The sequence below is a fragment of the Diachasma alloeum genome, unplaced genomic scaffold (genome assembly GCF_001412515.2).
Source record: "Diachasma alloeum isolate Michigan unplaced genomic scaffold, Dall2.0 Dall_scaffold_00633, whole genome shotgun sequence".
Lineage (NCBI taxonomy): Eukaryota > Metazoa > Arthropoda > Insecta > Hymenoptera > Braconidae > Diachasma > Diachasma alloeum.
Window position 1 is genome coordinate 170,299 of NW_021680765.1, and position 16,633 is coordinate 186,931.

General features: G+C 37.3%; 3 protein-coding genes and 1 long non-coding RNA gene across 7 annotated transcripts in view; 2 read left to right on the forward strand and 2 right to left on the reverse strand.

Annotated features, from left to right (window-relative positions):
* The window catches only part of LOC107043817, a 39,641-nt gene extending 31,067 nt beyond the window's left edge, over positions 1-8,574 (forward strand). Inside the window, exons 2-3 of one of the 3 annotated variants that reach the window (XM_015265472.2) lie at positions 8,156-8,313; positions 8,379-8,574. In XM_015265472.2, the coding sequence (XP_015120958.1) occupies positions 8,156-8,313; positions 8,379-8,381 (161 nt within the window). In that variant the 3' untranslated portion in view covers positions 8,382-8,574. Of the gene's footprint in view, positions 1-8,155 lie in introns of all 3 variants that reach the window. The other 2 variants (XM_015265473.2, XM_015265471.2) reach the window with 2 other exon arrangements.
* On the forward strand, positions 2,077-3,910 carry LOC107043818. The gene is made up of 2 exons (XM_015265474.2): positions 2,077-2,263; positions 2,357-3,910. Exons 1-2 carry the CDS (start codon positions 2,219-2,221, stop codon positions 3,314-3,316), a joined length of 1,005 nt encoding a protein of 334 aa, XP_015120960.1. The 5' UTR covers positions 2,077-2,218; the 3' UTR covers positions 3,317-3,910.
* Positions 3,993-7,332, reverse strand: LOC107043816. Of its 2 annotated transcripts, XM_015265470.2 has the most exons (4): positions 7,222-7,332; positions 6,495-6,632; positions 6,284-6,353; positions 3,993-6,193 (listed from the first exon to the last, which is right to left on the reverse strand). In XM_015265470.2, the coding sequence occupies exons 2-4, from the start codon at positions 6,626-6,628 to the stop codon at positions 5,585-5,587; spliced, it is 813 nt and encodes a 270-aa protein (XP_015120956.1). In that variant the 5' UTR covers positions 6,629-6,632; positions 7,222-7,332; the 3' UTR covers positions 3,993-5,584. The 2 variants fall into 2 exon arrangements, with proteins under 2 accessions (XP_015120956.1, XP_015120954.1); XM_015265468.1 differs by lacking the exon at positions 7,222-7,332 and having other exon boundaries at positions 6,495-6,712.
* On the reverse strand, positions 8,564-10,945 carry LOC107043819. The gene is made up of 3 exons (XR_001461275.1): positions 10,819-10,945; positions 8,864-8,969; positions 8,564-8,764 (listed from the first exon to the last, which is right to left on the reverse strand). It is a non-coding gene; the product is annotated as an uncharacterized LOC107043819 (long non-coding RNA).
* Positions 10,946-16,633: the final 5,688 nt, after the last annotated feature.

Below are 16,633 nucleotides of genomic sequence, written 5' to 3' on the forward strand. Positions count from 1 at the left end.
CACGATGGGACTGACTTTACCTTAAACTTAAATTTAGGGGTTGGGTCCCTACACCCCCACTAGAGCAAAAGTTGCGCACGCAATCTTGACCCAGTGGAAAGGGAAGAGGGATAACTCGAAAAAGAAATCGGAAAACGAAAAAAGGGAGAAAGGGGAACGTGTGACGTCAACATTTTTCAATCTTGGGCGGTCAGGCCCTTCAGCCCCCCGCGATACAATGAACAAAGGAGAACTCAACACGTGTGGACCACTTGAAACAGAACACTTTCCAAATATTCCAAAACCGAGATTTTACGATTTTACGACCATGACCGTCGAGTTTATCTCTCTTTGAATTTTGGGTTTTCAAGAAAAGTATCATTGTGATAAATCTTGGGAGAACTATAAACTGAGAATTCAACTCAAGTACTTGACATTTACGATTTCCGGCAACAGTTTTTCTCGCATCTGTAGACTTATTTTCTGTGTCCCTTGTTCATGGTCCTTTCATTCTAGCATTTCTTTACATTCTCAAATTTCAGGTGTTATTTAAATTCGTTTTATAATAATGATTCAAATCTCGCGGATTAAAATGGTTGATTAATAGCGCCATCTATCAAATTTAACGTCAGGACATCACAACCAGATCGTACCCTGGAGATTAGCAGGTGGAGGGGGTACTTGAAGTGACTACCCCCTGCGTGCGACTCTCTCGGAATCTTACTAAGGCCTTCTCCCCCTAGTCTGGGTATCTCAGCGACGATAGGTCATTCCGTTACCCTATCCCCACCAATCAACCCGACGGGATCACGGGGGCACCCACCGATCTCTATATAACTGGATAGCCGATCCCTATGGCAGCCAGTGAGTTTATTAGAGAGGTACGTAGCGCCTCCGGATAGTGGTCAGCGAACTAAGATTCTCTCTAGTGCGCATGTCCGTGTCAGCTGCAGGTAGTGGGGCAGTGGTAAATTTACTGAGAGCATTGAGAAATATTATAGGATATTTTACCGTGTAGGACATCCAGAATAACAGACGAACTTTTGTTAATAATTAGTGAAAACTGACATTGTCTATAAACGCGAAAGGAAGCCGTAGTATGGAGGAATGTGGAAATTAGTACAATTGTTATTAATATTGTCTTATTAATGAATTGTACAATCGTTAATAATTGAAAAAATTGAATTTTTAAAAACTACAAAGAATCGCCAAAGAGTGTTATTAGATTATTTTAATCGTAATTTTTTGCTAGATTTAATTGACGTTTTAGTTTTTTCAAAAAATCAATTTTGGACAATCAGGATTTAACCCACTGTCTTATGTCAAAGTCCATAACTTTGTTGTAAAGAAAGATTGAAATCGGAATTTTTGACTCAAAATATGAAAAAAAATCAAGAAATTTTTGACACATGATAGAACATGAATGACCGTTTTTTAAACAATATCCATTATTTATTTATAAAACGGAGATGCTTGAAAAGAAAATAATATGTTGGAAAATGTAATATGAATGATGCTGATAGTGTATGAATTTTTTATAAATTTTCTCACGTAATTTAATGGAAAAATTTAATAATTGAAAATCTCGACATCTATAGTATGGTCAGTATGAACTTGTAGCCTACTGATGAGCTACTTTAAGGAAATTAATGTATTCAAGAAATTGGGAAACTCAAAATAAATATTCAACTGAATTTATTCGTTCGAAATTTTTTTGTATTTATTAAACTATAATACACCTAGACTGATCGGAATTTATTGATTGAGTATACTATACTAATTTTACCTTTTTCAATTATTATGTACAATTTGGGACGGAGAATGTTTCCACGGCAATTTTCCGAGCACGTGGCCCCTACTGCGGCGCGCATGCGCACTGACGTCATCTTTAGTACCTCAGCTACTATACGGCAGCGCTGGCTAACACTTCAATTTGCCTCACTTTGAGAGTGGTGGGAGCATAGGGATCAGCCAGGCTTGGGCATATCTGGAAAATGGATGTTTTCGACGTGACATTGTCTAAAACCGGTAATTTACCGATAGAGCGTCAAGAACTGTCGAAAAATGTCATAAACTAACTTAACCTCACAACTGTCTTGAATCTCGAGCGGCATCATATAGTCAGGTGAAAATTGATATTATTCAATTAAAATGAATTGTTAATGAACGAATGAATTAAAAAAAATTTTGTACACTATTGTCCCGAAATAATAATTCATATGCACGCAGCGACAAATTCATGATGAATAATAAACAAAAAAAAGCAAAGAAAGCGACTGCAGGCGTAAGTATTATTTGATATTAACCAGTTAAAATTAACACGCAAAGATTGGTAAAATAATAACCAATAAAATAACTTGATTATTTAAAATTTTAGATGTCTCCCCGAGTAAAATCTGCTACCAAGACTGGACCAAAACGTAAAAGGGTGAGCTCCGGAACACCTGGTGAACAGACTGGTCCTGGCTCAGTTGATTTGGCTTTGGCTGAATTTTTCTTTGGTTGCAACGTGCCCTTCAACGTTGTTGAATCAGATTTATTCAAACGATTCGTGAATAGTTTGAATCCATCGTACAGAGTCCCATCGAGGAAAAAACTGGCCACCAAATTATTGAACAAAGTGCACACCCAAGTTATTGAAAAACAGAAATATACTGTAGCAATAAATGGTGTTTTATTGATAGATGGGTGGAAAAACTCCTCAGCAAACACAAAAAATGTGGTTTGTACCATTCAGACTCAAGATGGGAACAGTATGTTCCTGAACTCGTGGGACTTCAGCGAATTGCGAGAAACAGGTGATGAATTAGCCACAGTAATTGATGAAGCTGTTGCGATGGCCAAGCAAAGATTTAATATCGATATTTATGCTGTTGTCTCTGACAACGCTTCAGCGATGATGCGGATGGGTCGGCTTGTTCAGGTTTGGCACAGTAGTTGTCACTCCCACAGTGCCAATTTGTTGTTGAAGTCCCTCGTCGATAAAGAGTTTGCGGAGTCAATTAACAAGCTACTACGAGAATTCAAAACACCTCGGGGAGAAAGAGAATTAAAGAAACGTGGTGGTACCAGAATAATGTTAGCCTGCGACACTCGGTGGTGCACATATAGGGACACATTCCGTTGCTGTTTAAAGAATCTTGATATCATGCGTCAGTTGGTCCAAGACGAAATCGTCGTACTGAAGAAGCCAAATCGAGACTTGCTGGACAGCAATACATTGGCAGCTCAACTACAAGATTACATAGTCATGTTTGACCCTGTATGTATGCTTGTCAATAAATGTCAAGCAACTGATTGCACTATTGCGGATGCAGCTGAGCTCTGGCTCTCATAAAATATTCCAGTGAATGATAATCAAATTAATGAGACACTCGATGCACGCCTTGATAAGGTCTTGCAGCCTATTGTTTTGGTAGCGAATTTTTTACACCCTCAATACCAAGGGCAAAACTTCGCTCATTTGAAGATATTCAATTCTAAAGTTACAACTTTTCTGGAGGAAGAATTAGGTACAGGTGATTCACGAGAGGTGAAAGGGTTGGAGGAGTATAAACATAAGAGTGGAATTTTTGAAGAGCTTTTCAACAAAAAAATTCAATGTCCGAAGACATTTTGGTGTTTAATAGAGCCATACTATCCCGCTCTAGCAACATTGGCCACGAAATTATCCAACATTCCAAGTTCATCCGCACAAATCGAGAGGTTGTTTTCCCACTGGGCCTTCATCCATTCGGATTTACGCAATCGTCTAAGTGTCGAACGCTCGATGAAACTTGTAGGAATTTATTATGCCTTCAAAATGCAGGATCTGATCGATGATTATCATTGGGAAGAGAGGGATGATTGATTACTTTGTTTATGGAGATAATTAACGATTGAATGTGGATAGAACTCATGTTTACAATTAACTGACGGTATTATTATCTATGTGCTGTAATTGACAAAAGTTTGGAAATAAAAATGTATAATTCACAAAACTTCATAAGTATTTATTTTAACTGACTCTTACTCAAACTTACTTATGTCATATTATTTATGCTTAATCACGTTTTGATTAGATTCGTCTTACAGGTTCAATATCACGTACAAAAGATTATTTTACGATTACGATAAGGCTACTCGTCTGTTTAAATCACTGCTAAGGGTTACCCCCTTATCATTAACAATGTTAAATTTATGAAAAAACAAAACACATAAATTTTACATCAGTTGCTGATAGAATCTATAGATAATAAGAAACAAATATTTTTGCACTTTGTCCTCATTTTTCAATGCTCCATCTAGGAGAATCTAACTTCAAGATTAAACTTTAAACAAAAAATATATATTCCGAGCTTTTTCGCTGTGATAAAATGGATCGTTGATATTCGTCATATTATATCTGAGTCAGTACACTGAGGGAAAAATATTTTATTCTCTAATAAATCTTGTTTGCCTCAAAAAACTTGTTCGTTGATAATCAAGTATGGAATTGTTTGTACTCAATATTTGGAGAGTGGAGCGAAAATTTGAATTTCTGAAGAAATTCAAATTTTCGCTTTAATCTCCAAATATTGAGCACAAACCATTCCATACTTGATAATTATCAATGCACAAGTATTTTGAGGCAAACAAGATTTATTAGAGAATAAAATATTTTTCCCTCAGTGTATGAGAATGATGAGGCAACGGACACTCTTACTTTTTCTCCTCTCCTCCATCAATTTTATCCAATTTTAGATGATGATGGACATCCACAAATTTCTGGTAACGAGTAGGTGTCAATTGATCAACGGAATAATCGACAAAGTCGAGCTTTAACGTTTTCACTGGGACTTGTAGTAATTTCTTAACGAGAGAACTCAACTCAGGATAATATTCCATTGCTACAGTCCAAAACAGCTGCCACCTCTTCATCTTCTTGTCGAAAAGAGTTCTAAATATTTCTGTTTTGTTCTTATACTCCATATATCCTTTCAAACCTTCCTCTTCTAACAATGGCAGTAGGAAATCTGTCAATTTCTTGAGTCTGGCATTACCATTAGCATATGAAACTAATAATTGGCCATGATAATGAGGATGGAAGAAATTTGCAGCTATTAACTCTGGGGACAGCATTTCGTCAAAACCAATCCATTGGACATAATTCTGCTCACACAATTTCTCAAATTTAAGCCAACCTTCGGTGATGTCGCCCAAAGTGGTGCCTGACTCCTCGCATTGTTGAGACAGAGCTTGCAGAGCTTTGAAAAGATTGACAAAGCCTTCCAACTGTTTTTCGAATTTTGAGTCGAATAATTCAACAATCCTATCCTTGAGCTGAACCACATCATCCGCTACTAGCTTCTTCAGGAATGCTAAGTTAATCAGAAAATTAGCGTACATTTTCTCTGCATCTCTCCAGCCATTATCTGCCTGATAGATCAACTTAGCACCACCATGTTCTTCTATTTTTTCGTTTACAATGTCTGATCGTAATTCATTTAATAGGCTTTCTAACTTTCTAGTAAGTAATTTATCTTCAACCTCATCACCGGCCGTGTTAATCAATGAGTTATGATCCATAAAATACCACAGGTCTGGATAAATATCTTTATCCAAACTTGATGCAATACATTCGTCTTCAGTTACAACAGCATAAATTTTCTTTTGATACTTCTCTTGTTTTGTCAATTGCATCAAACAGGATGTGAGTTTCAAGAGACAGAGCATCTTGCCCCTCCGTAGTACCATATGAATCGAGATAAATTTTGACACCTTCACCGGTCTGAATGTTAGCTGTGACTGTTTGTGGCATCTCTGCAGGTTTTTTGCATTTGGCAATCATCAATACCCAGTTTTCAGAGGAGACAACCTTGCCTCGAGTGTCAGCAATGTCTTGATAAACTTTTAGCAGTAATTTTGTTGCCAAATCTTCAGCAGATATAACTTGACATGCTGGTCTCAAGAACTTCACTAAGTCCTTGAAGTATGAAGACTCAACGAATTTGAAATCGAGCCCATGGACATACACCAGTTTTGCTATTCGCAAGTTGATTTCTGCCTGCTCTTTCTCACTGACACTGTCAACAAAGTTGTCCAGTCGACGTTTCCGCAGTTTTGGTGTAAGTGGCAATGTCGATGAGCTTGTAATCTCACTTGATGTTGTACATTTTGGATCTCGAGTTATACTAGTTGCACCAGCAGGAAGGGCTGGAGCCTGACAAGGTACCTCAAGCTCAATTGATGAAGTCTGTAAATAATAAATATGATTACTGGCCATCTTAAAGGAAATGAATTTTTACACGTTTGTTTGGTACACATATGAATATGACTAGAATACCTCTTGCGTTGTATTAAGCTCTGAACGCGTCTCCTCAGATGCAATTGCCACAAGTTTTGTACATCTAGCCCTAGAAAATAATGAAATGAGGTTATGACACTACAATTGATTTTTCTTTTCATCAATTATCATCACATATGTAGAGTATACGATTTTAGTTTAAAGGGTTTTTTTTTGTAAATGTATTATTTCACTTTGTACTTCTATTTACCTGTGAGTTTTCAATCGACTCATTCCTGTGTTCTGCAGAACTCTACGGCAATATAAACATAGTGCTCCCTCTTTTACTCGCTCAAATTTGCCTTCCTTATAATAGGCATGTAATGGTCTCCCCCCCAGATCCATTGCACTAGTATTTAACAATAAATTTAGTAAAATAACTCTCTTTGTACACTACGTACAAGCTCGATGTTTTCCTGTCAGCTCTCAGTGCTCTCACGATTGAGGCGGCATGGAATTCCCGGTAAAAACACCTCAGTTTCACTAAGCGCCGACAGAGGGCGCCACATACGTTTACGACATGTCAAAAACGTCGTAAACCGACCAGGTAATTTACTGGTTTCTGACTGGTCTGAAACCAAGTAATTTACCTGAGGTAATTTACTTGCCCAACCCTGGCGATCAGCTATCCAGTTATATAGAGATCAGTGGGGGCACCACTCCTCTCACCTCGCCGTTGGTCCCTAATCTACCCCGACATAGCCTATAGAATCGCCCAGCCCAGTTGGATAGTCTGTACGTCGGCCCCTTTTCCCCTAACACAAGCTGGGGGAATTCTAAAATAGCGATAGTCTAGTACAGCCGCCTCTAGATGTCGTTTCATGTCTTTCTTTATTCAATTTTAGAGTTCACGTATCTTTTTAAGGGGATTTCAATCCGTAACGAGAAAATCTGGTTACAATTTCCAAGCTAATATTGGAAATCGCTTTTTTACTTACATGGCAAAAAGAAATCCTCTTCAGTGAAATGTAAAGAACAAACTCTCATGGAATTCGACCCTTTTTGGCCCATCCTTAATATTTTAAGCCAAGCCGTACGTCTATCAATAATTCCTTCTTCACCGAACTTATTAATTATTGTAACTAAATCCACGTTTTGGCAAGGAAAACGATAAAATCTAACTGTTGAATTACGACAGGCTTTGCTGTTGCATCCATACACACTGCAAAACGTTTTATTCTTGTTTTTCCTCTTCGCAAACTCCATGATCAATAAAATGTTATTATAGTCAATATTCGACTGAATCAACTAGGTTCGATTATTGCAAAATATCGTAATGATAAAAACATTCAGCCTAATGATGTTTATTCTTGCGAGAACAGTTCTGGCTCCGAGTTCAACCGGCTAGCTGACAGCTCTATCCGAACTAGTAGTCGATTGAACCGCTAGAGCGCGTGTGCATTTGCAAGAGATCCCAATGGTAAACTCTCGCCAGGCCGCCATGATTGAAAATAGCGATGGTACAACAATTATGGCGATGTTTACTGCGATGACTTTAGCGACATTATGTGCGATAGTTGGAATACCATTATTTGCGATAGGTTGAGCAATGTTCATTGCAGCCATGAACTGATGATTTTATCAACATGAAGAGCGATATTAACTATCATATCAAGTGCCATTGACAACTGCGTCATCGTTTCCAATCATGGCGGTAGTCAATCACAATGTAAAGGACTAAAGTATTGAAAAATTCCAATGCTCCTCATTTGAAAGACTATTATCAGAATTTAGTAATTTTAGTACCATTGAATTCCCGAGTTTCGATTCTATATCTGCCTGAAGTTGGTAAACAAAGCGCTGACGTCATCCTATATGCACAAAAATATAGCTTTTTTAATGTAATTTAAATTTTCTTCATGCTTGTTCCAGTTATGGTGCCGGTTTCTTCAACGGTGATTCCCCTTCCAGTTTACAAGGTCGGTTATGGATATGGTTTCGTGTCGAAGGACAAGAAGGCTCAGAATATTTATAATCCCGATGGAGAGGTCAAACTAATTACGGGTAGAAATCCAATGAAGAGTCATCAAGTAAAATTTATATCAAATTTAAAGACTAACAACTTGCAAAACTGATGAATATTTTTTTATTTTAGTGAAAAGACTAATTGCGAAACTATGATCGACTTTTCCAAATGGATGAAACAAAATCAAAAAAGAAAACATGAATTATGTATCGTATGTTATGTATGAATTTTCTCCAAAAGCTGTACACCAAAAACTAACTTAGATTAGGTTCCGCAGTTATTGTAAACAGCTGTTAATAAAATTATGATTCAAGTTTATTCTAAACGAAGTTTTTTATTTCTTTGTCAATCAAACATGGAGTGAGTAAAAGGAATGAAGTTATAGATGGATTTGCAATGGAATATTTATTTGCGTGCATCTTGATGAAGTTATAATTCCGATTTGAACGGCTGATGGTGTAGATAAGATCAGTTTGAGGCGATTTCCTACACGATTTCCATTGGCTGCTGCTCAGCTATAAATAAATAAGTGATAATTACGTTTTTTAAACAAAAACCGTACTATTCAACTCAAGAAATTTTCGGATTGGAATATAAATTCTTTGAATACTCACGAAGTTCATTGAACATGAAGTCATCTTGGTACTCTTTGAGATACTGCGTGGACCGACGTTCATCGAGAAACAGCGAATAAACTCGTTTCACATCGTCAATACTGACCTACATATAACAGAGAAAACGGATTTGAGAAAAGAAGCGATTACATAGTGACTCCACTTCTTGGGAATTTTAATCATAGACAAGGTAAATAATGCCCAATCCTAGACGATCAACACATGTCAGGAGTTGGAGGCTATCCAACGGAAGGCATATGATTGTGACTTTTTGCGTTATTAGTCTTTTCCTTTTTTAATATCTACCAATTCCGTTAGTAGTAAGCTTCCGAATGTATCCGTAGCAATTCCTTGCCCCTATGACAGACATACAGCCGCAACCACATTCTACAGCAGGGTTGGGCAATGTCCAGGTAGCTCGGAGCTACTGCAATAAAACCAGTTAGGAAGGGCTGTAAAGTTTACAACCCTTCCAATTACAGGGGTCCCAGTACGATCATAGTAGGGGTAACGAAGTGTGTTGGGACAGGCCAAAATAATTAATTCAATAGAAAATTTTGAACACTAGACAATCTAGACATTATATAGCGTGTCCCAAATCCCAATTTCCAAACTGAAACTGCAAGTTAAGGGGGCAATTCTGAATCGAAATGTCCTGCGGAACTTTTCGATCGGAAGCACCCTTTTCAAGTTATTCAAAGTTGAAGTTGCGCCAATCAGGAGCGCGGAATGTAAGGACGCCTATCGGTGAGTGGAAGGTAAGAGTGTTGGTGTTATTCCCACCATACGGCTCTGCTCCTCTCATGCGGGCGAAATACACAACTGCGTTTTTCGTTTGAAAGGCATGAGCAGGGGAGGGAGGAAGGAAAGGGAGAAATTGGGAAAGATGAAAATCATTTTCTTCTCTCTCTCGGTCTCTTTTTTTTCATTTTTTTCTGTCGCTCCCACAATAAGCTCTGAGGGACTAAAACCGTGTTTATCTCGGAGATGAGTAACTTTAGGAGGGAAATGCATAGGATGTCTTTTGCAGCTGAAGAATTTTCCAAAGAAAAAATTGGATCATGATTTCTCCTGAAAACAATAATTATTGAGATAATTGGAGAATCAGGGAGGTGGAACGAAGGAATGGTCCACTTTTTCTCGAATTTAATGTTTTGTTGATTTTCGATGCAATTATCTCAAAGAGGAATAACTTTGAGAGGAAAACCCACAAGATCTTTTTTGTAGCTGAGGAAATTTTCGACAAAAAGTCAGAATAAGTTTTTCGCTAAGAACAATTGTGATTGAGATAATCGGAGAATCAGAGACGTGCAACAAATCAATGGTCCTATTTTTCTCGATTTTAATGTTTTGTTTATTTTTGATGCAATTATCTCACAGAGGAGTAACTTTGAGAGGAAAACCCACAAGATCTTTTTTGTAGTTGAGGAAATTTGCGACTAAAAATTTAGATGAAGTTTTTCACTAAGAACAATTGTTATTGAGACAAAATGATTTTTCCAACCGCCAGTATAATTACAAATATTCCTCCTACTCCTCCAGGCCATTTTGCGGTTCTCAGCGATTTTACTCTCCAATGCAATTAGAAACACAAATCTTCACTATATGCCAACGTTTCGAGCGGTATATATACTCCTCATCAGGGCAATTTATTGATATTTATCTACAAAAAAATTGAATAAAAAATTCTTATCATCATATCTCCAGAGACAATTTTCCTATTTTCATTCACAGAATCTAAATCATAAGTATTTAATAACTCAAGGATGTTTGCACATTACCTAGCTCAACCAAAACACTAAATTATTCCTAGAAACTTCTAAACCCCATTTATTGTAAATGGCAGAACCACAACAGAATCTGACCACCATCCTAACCTGCAAATCACAACCAGTCTAATATTGCATCTATTTTAAGTCATACATCCAAGTTTCTAATCACATAATGCGACTCACCAGTGTCTGAAATACGATAACAACCCCCCGTTCTTCTACTTTATTTACAACATTAAAAAAAAAATATTTCCAGTGATCTCACTTAAAAATACCATAGTCAAACTGAATCCTACAGTTCAACCATAACACAACAGACCAAACATATGGACTAGTGCCACTAAGGGCTGGTTTACAATTCTTTTACGAACTCACTCATGAAAACCCCAATCACACTGTGTCATTTTAAAAATAATACAAATTAGTCATCATTCATTTATCGTCAAACCTAATCAACGGATAATAAATTGTACCCAATTTTTTACTATCATTAATGAAATTGACAGTCCTATCGCTATGTTTCTTGATATGTTACATTTCCAGAATATCCAATTTATCCTTCCCTTTAACCGAACCTAAAATACTTGACTTGTCAAAATTAAATTTATGTCCTTGGCTTTTTACATGATCCGATAAACCCGAACGATAAAGATCCGGATTTTTTCCACTTCTCATGTGCTCTTTTAATCTACCATCAAAATATCTGGTTGTCCGGTCAATATAAACTTTATCACAAATATTGCACGGTATCTTATACACTACACTAGACCTCTGATCCTTTGGTATTTTATCCTTCGTGGATCCAAACGTTAAACCCAATTTCCTGCTGCTAGATGAAATCAGCTTTACATCATAATCTGCACTACAACGTTTAAGATTGTCTGTCAAGTCTGGCGCAAATGGAACTATTAATGTTTTCTTGTAATTAATTGCCTCACAACTTTTGTCTTTAGTATTGGAGCTAGAAATCAATTGAATCCTATCATTAATTATACCATTGAAAAATTGTGCCAGATAATCATTGAAAATTAAAACCTTCCTAATGAAGGCCAAATTTTCAACCCAAAATCTTTTATCAGACAGTCTAAGCATCCTGTCTGTTAAGTTGGTCATAATTGCTCGCTTTTGCGTAAGCGTTTGTAGTAGGATGTACGGAATTGAAATTCAACATTCTTCCACTCCACATTGGTTTTCTATACCAATTGAAGCAGAGTGTATTACTCTCCTTAATAAGCAAGACATCCAAAAAAGGCAAACAATTATCCACTTCAATCTCATGAGGGAAATTAAGCCTGAGATGATAATCATTACATGCCTGCAAAGAGTACTGAATTTTATTTTGTGGAATGCACATAACAATATCATCCATATAACGATAATACAATGGAATGTCGAATTTTCTCTGCGAAGCTTGTCCAAAACTGATTCTTCCAATAGACTCATTGCTAGATCCGCACAAATAGGTGCCAATGGACAAGCCTTTGGCAACCCGAATACTTGCTTGTAATTTTTGCCACCAAAAGAAAAGAAAGTATTTTCATAACCGTATCTATTGCTTTAATTACTTCTTCATATGGAAGACTGCATTTTAATTCACTTTTCCATTTTACTATTGCATCAGTGACCAATTCAAGAGTTACATTCGTCTATAAACTTACCACATCGAATGAAACCAGCACACAATTGTCTGGAATAATTACGTGTTTTAATTTATCAATTAAATCATAACTTTTTTTTAAATGCGACGAAATTTGTGTGGAATTTGTTTTTGAATTTGTTTTTTTGAATGAGATGGAAAGTGTTAAAGTTTGCAATTAATGATAAGATAAGATCTTCATGGGATTTAAGAGGGAAAATTAAATTCATTAAAAATAGACTAGTAACTATTATTCCTCAAAGAGTTTTACATAATTTTTGTACAATGCGAAGACTGTCTCTTAATAGATTTAATGCAAGAGAAACTGACAGACTAAGTAGAAAATTGCAATATTTGTTGATTGATAAGTTCAGAGATAAATTCACAAAGAATGTGTTCGGTAATAATGGTATGTTAAGTAAGAAAAAAGTATTAGAGTTAATAGAGGAGAAGAAAAAGTTTAAGGAAAAATTGATTAAGAACTTGTCATCAGTACCCGCAAAACAAAGTGTCGACATTTTACTACAAGATTGTCGATATGGTATCTGAAATATTGTCGCGAAATTCTCGACAAAAATTTGAAAATTATTTCGGCATTGAGTTATCATGAACATCAAATTATCACCGTCATTACTCCCACATTTACGGATAACTAACGACAAAATCGATCGTCAGCATAACCTACAAAATTTTGTAGAAATTTTTCATCACAATTTTCACCAAAATATCTCATAGAGCCAACATCAAGATGTCATTAATTTCTTCGTCAAAAGATGCCATTCATTTATTCACAGAATGTCGTAAAAAATATCATTGAATTTTCAGATAAAATTTTCCGATGATATGCCGGAAAATTTATCGCTAAAGTTATCCATAAAATTTGCCGGTAATGTATCGTTCATTATATCGGCAGCTTAGTAACAGAGTCACGTATAGACTAAAATTTCAAACTTTCTGAAAATTTGTGTGGCAAAGACAAAATCCCCATTAATATCCCCATATCTCCATTTTAATTAAGATTTGCGTATATCAAGGTATTGGGTGTGTAACTTAATTTTTACAATTTTTTCTTCGAGCTTAAAATTATATTTAAAATAGAAATATATTGGCGGTCTTTTCTGGTTTTGAAAGTATCGGATAAAAGGTTTCAGAACACGGAACGACAAGTCTATGTAAGTTACATAACCTTTCAGAATAGCAGAGTTTACGATGGCAACTGATAAACAGCACATTTGGCACTGCATTTTATACGAATTCCAACAAAGAAAAAATGCTTCTGAAGCACGGGAATCAATGTGTAGTGTTCTTAGTGCCAACGTTCCATCTTATGAAACATGTAATTATTGGTACAAACGTTTTAGAAGTGGTGATTTCGATCTGAGTGACCAGCCGCATCCTGGACAGCCTCGAATGTTTACAGATGCGGAATTGCAAGCTCTACTGGATGAAGGCTCAACGCAAACGCAACAAGAGCTTGCAACTCAGTTAGGAGTCACCCAAACAGCNCTATGTAAGTTACATAACCTTTCAGAATAGCAGAGTTTACGATGGCAACTGATAAACAGCACATTTGGCACTGCATTTTATACGAATTCCAACAAAGAAAAAATGCTTCTGAAGCACGGGAATCAATGTGTAGTGTTCTTAGTGCCAACGTTCCATCTTATGAAACATGTAATTATTGGTACAAACGTTTTAGAAGTGGTGATTTCGATCTGAGTGACCAGCCGCATCCTGGACAGCCTCGAATGTTTACAGATGCGGAATTGCAAGCTCTACTGGATGAAGGCTCAACGCAAACGCAACAAGAGCTTGCAGCTCAGTTAGGAGTCACCCAAACAGCCATTTCTAAGCGTTTGCGTCAAATGGGAAAAATCCAAAAACTTGGAAGGTGGGTCCCACATGTGTTGACCGAACACAACCTAGCTCAACGTATGAACACGTGCCTTTCACTGCTTGCCCGGCAACAATAAAAGGACTTCTTGCGGAAAATTGTGACGGGTGATGAAAAGTATATTTTTTACGAGAATCCCAAACGTAAAGAGTTGTGGGTATATCCCGGGCAATCCAGTAAATCGACGCCGAAACAGAACATCCACTTAAGGGGTAACGGAACCCGTCGCATGTAGAGGTTAGGCGTCCCCCCTATCGGTATTGCAGGTTCCCGTGGTTTTTTGGATTTTGTACGTAAAAAGTACAAAAGCCCATAAAACATGAATAAATGGATATAAATAAATAATAATGGTATGGAAACATTCTACATCATCTTCTGACTCATAAAAGTACTTCCCTCTTACAACTGGTGCCCTGTAAAGGACATGTTACCTCCTGGATACTACCCAATCATCATAAACAAGTTTTGACGAAAATTACGCAACAAAAGTACGGTTTTGTACTCAAAATCTCTGCCTTGGACCTCACTCGATCGCTCTCTTCGCATGAAAATAGCCATCGGCTAAGAAAAATCTATAAAAAATCGTTTTTTCTACCATGACTTTGCAGATTCCTACAAATAAAATGGCATTGGCTTTGCCCTGGTCCTTGCCATTAAATAATTTGCAATTTTTCTTGCATAAATAAGAAAAGTATGAGAAGAGAGCGATGCGTTCCGCTACTCTTAATACGGGGAAAAAGTTTCATCAATTCTTATTGCATGGAATCAAAGAAAACTTGTTTTTGGTAAACATCTTTTTGTGGTCGGTTCCGTTACCCCTTTAAGGAGATTCTCCTGTGTATCTGGTGGGACATGAAGAGTGTGCTTTATTACGAACTCTTGGAAACAGGTCAGACGGTGACTGCGGAACGCTACAACCGACAACTGAACAAACTGAGCGAAGAACTTGATCGGAAAAGGCCATTTACTGGGCAAAGAAGCAGGCAAGTCATACTGTTGCATGACAATGCTCGACCTCACGTTGCTCGCACGACTCAGAAGACCCTCTTAAACTTGGGATGGGAAGTTCGACCGCACGCGGCATATTCACCAGACTTGGCTCCATCCGACTATCACTTGTTCCGGTCCATGCGGCACGCCTTAGTGGATAAACAGTTTAAAACGCTGGGCGATGTGCGTAAATTCGTCGATGACTTTATCGCCTCGAAGCCTGCAAGTCTCTTTCGCGAGGGCATTCGAATGTTACCTGAGAGATGGCGCAAGGTCATAAAAAACAATGGACAATATTTCGAAAATTAAGGTCGTTGTTCTCAATTTTTTATATTAAATAAATTTATTGAAAAATCTGTAAAAATTAAGGCACACACCTAATATTTACAACACTTTTAGCACATAAAAATTAATTCGGAATAAAGAAACGTATTTCCGAGAAATGGGAGTCAGAGAAACGTATGTAATGAGCATCTAAACAAAAGAGCAACGTATCTCCCGGACATCCGGAAATACGTTTGTTTGTTACATAAACTTTGTTTCCACTAATAATCCTTTTTTATACTCGACCAAAAATACGTTGGTTTATTACTTTTTTGTAACACCTGCCAAAAAAAGTTCACTTATCGGCACGGTTTGCGTACGTACAGTGTTAGTTTCCCGCACGACGTGTGTATAGTTCACAGGTCGCTTTACGCACTCGAACTTCATTTTACACATGACCTTGAACTTTACGCACTCCACGCACAAAACAAACGCTTTGCCCCCCCAAACCACTCCTGAAAGAGAACTCCTACAGGTATGGCAATAGTACATTGTGTTACTAGTGCGTAAAGTGACACTTTTCCGAACGCACGTGTAACATACACTATTTTTTGCAATACCTGTCAGAGTTCACTTTAATGAGTTCTTTGGGGGCAAAGCGTTTGGTTTGTGCGCGGAGTGCGTAAAGTACAAGGTCGTGCGGAAAACTAACACTTTATGCACGCAAAACCGTGCCGAAACGTGAATTTTTTTGGCACATGTTACAAAAAAATAGTATGTGTTACACGTGCGTACGGAAAAGTGCTGCTTTACGTACTAGTAACACAATGTACTATTTGGTTACAGAAAAACGTATCTAAAAAAAAAATCGAGATCAAAGTTTGACATTCTTTGCATGGAGGTAATTAAAAGGTGTAAGTATCCCATACATACACTGCTTCTCTGCAGAGAATAATCCTCGATTCGACCGGCACTTACTCAAATTTCCACTTGTGCTTGTGTCCCCACTACTCGAGTCGAGGTTCATTCTCTGCAGAGAAGCAATATAGGAAGGGATGCTTAAATATCGAAAGTTTGAGATTTGAAAAAGGAGGGTTCATATATGTGGAGTTTTGAAAGGGAGGCTTAATTAATTGGGAGGAGAGGTTTATATGGGTGATTTTATGGAAGAGGGACGCGTTTGTAGTGAGTTTATCCCTAAGGAGGGGGGGGGG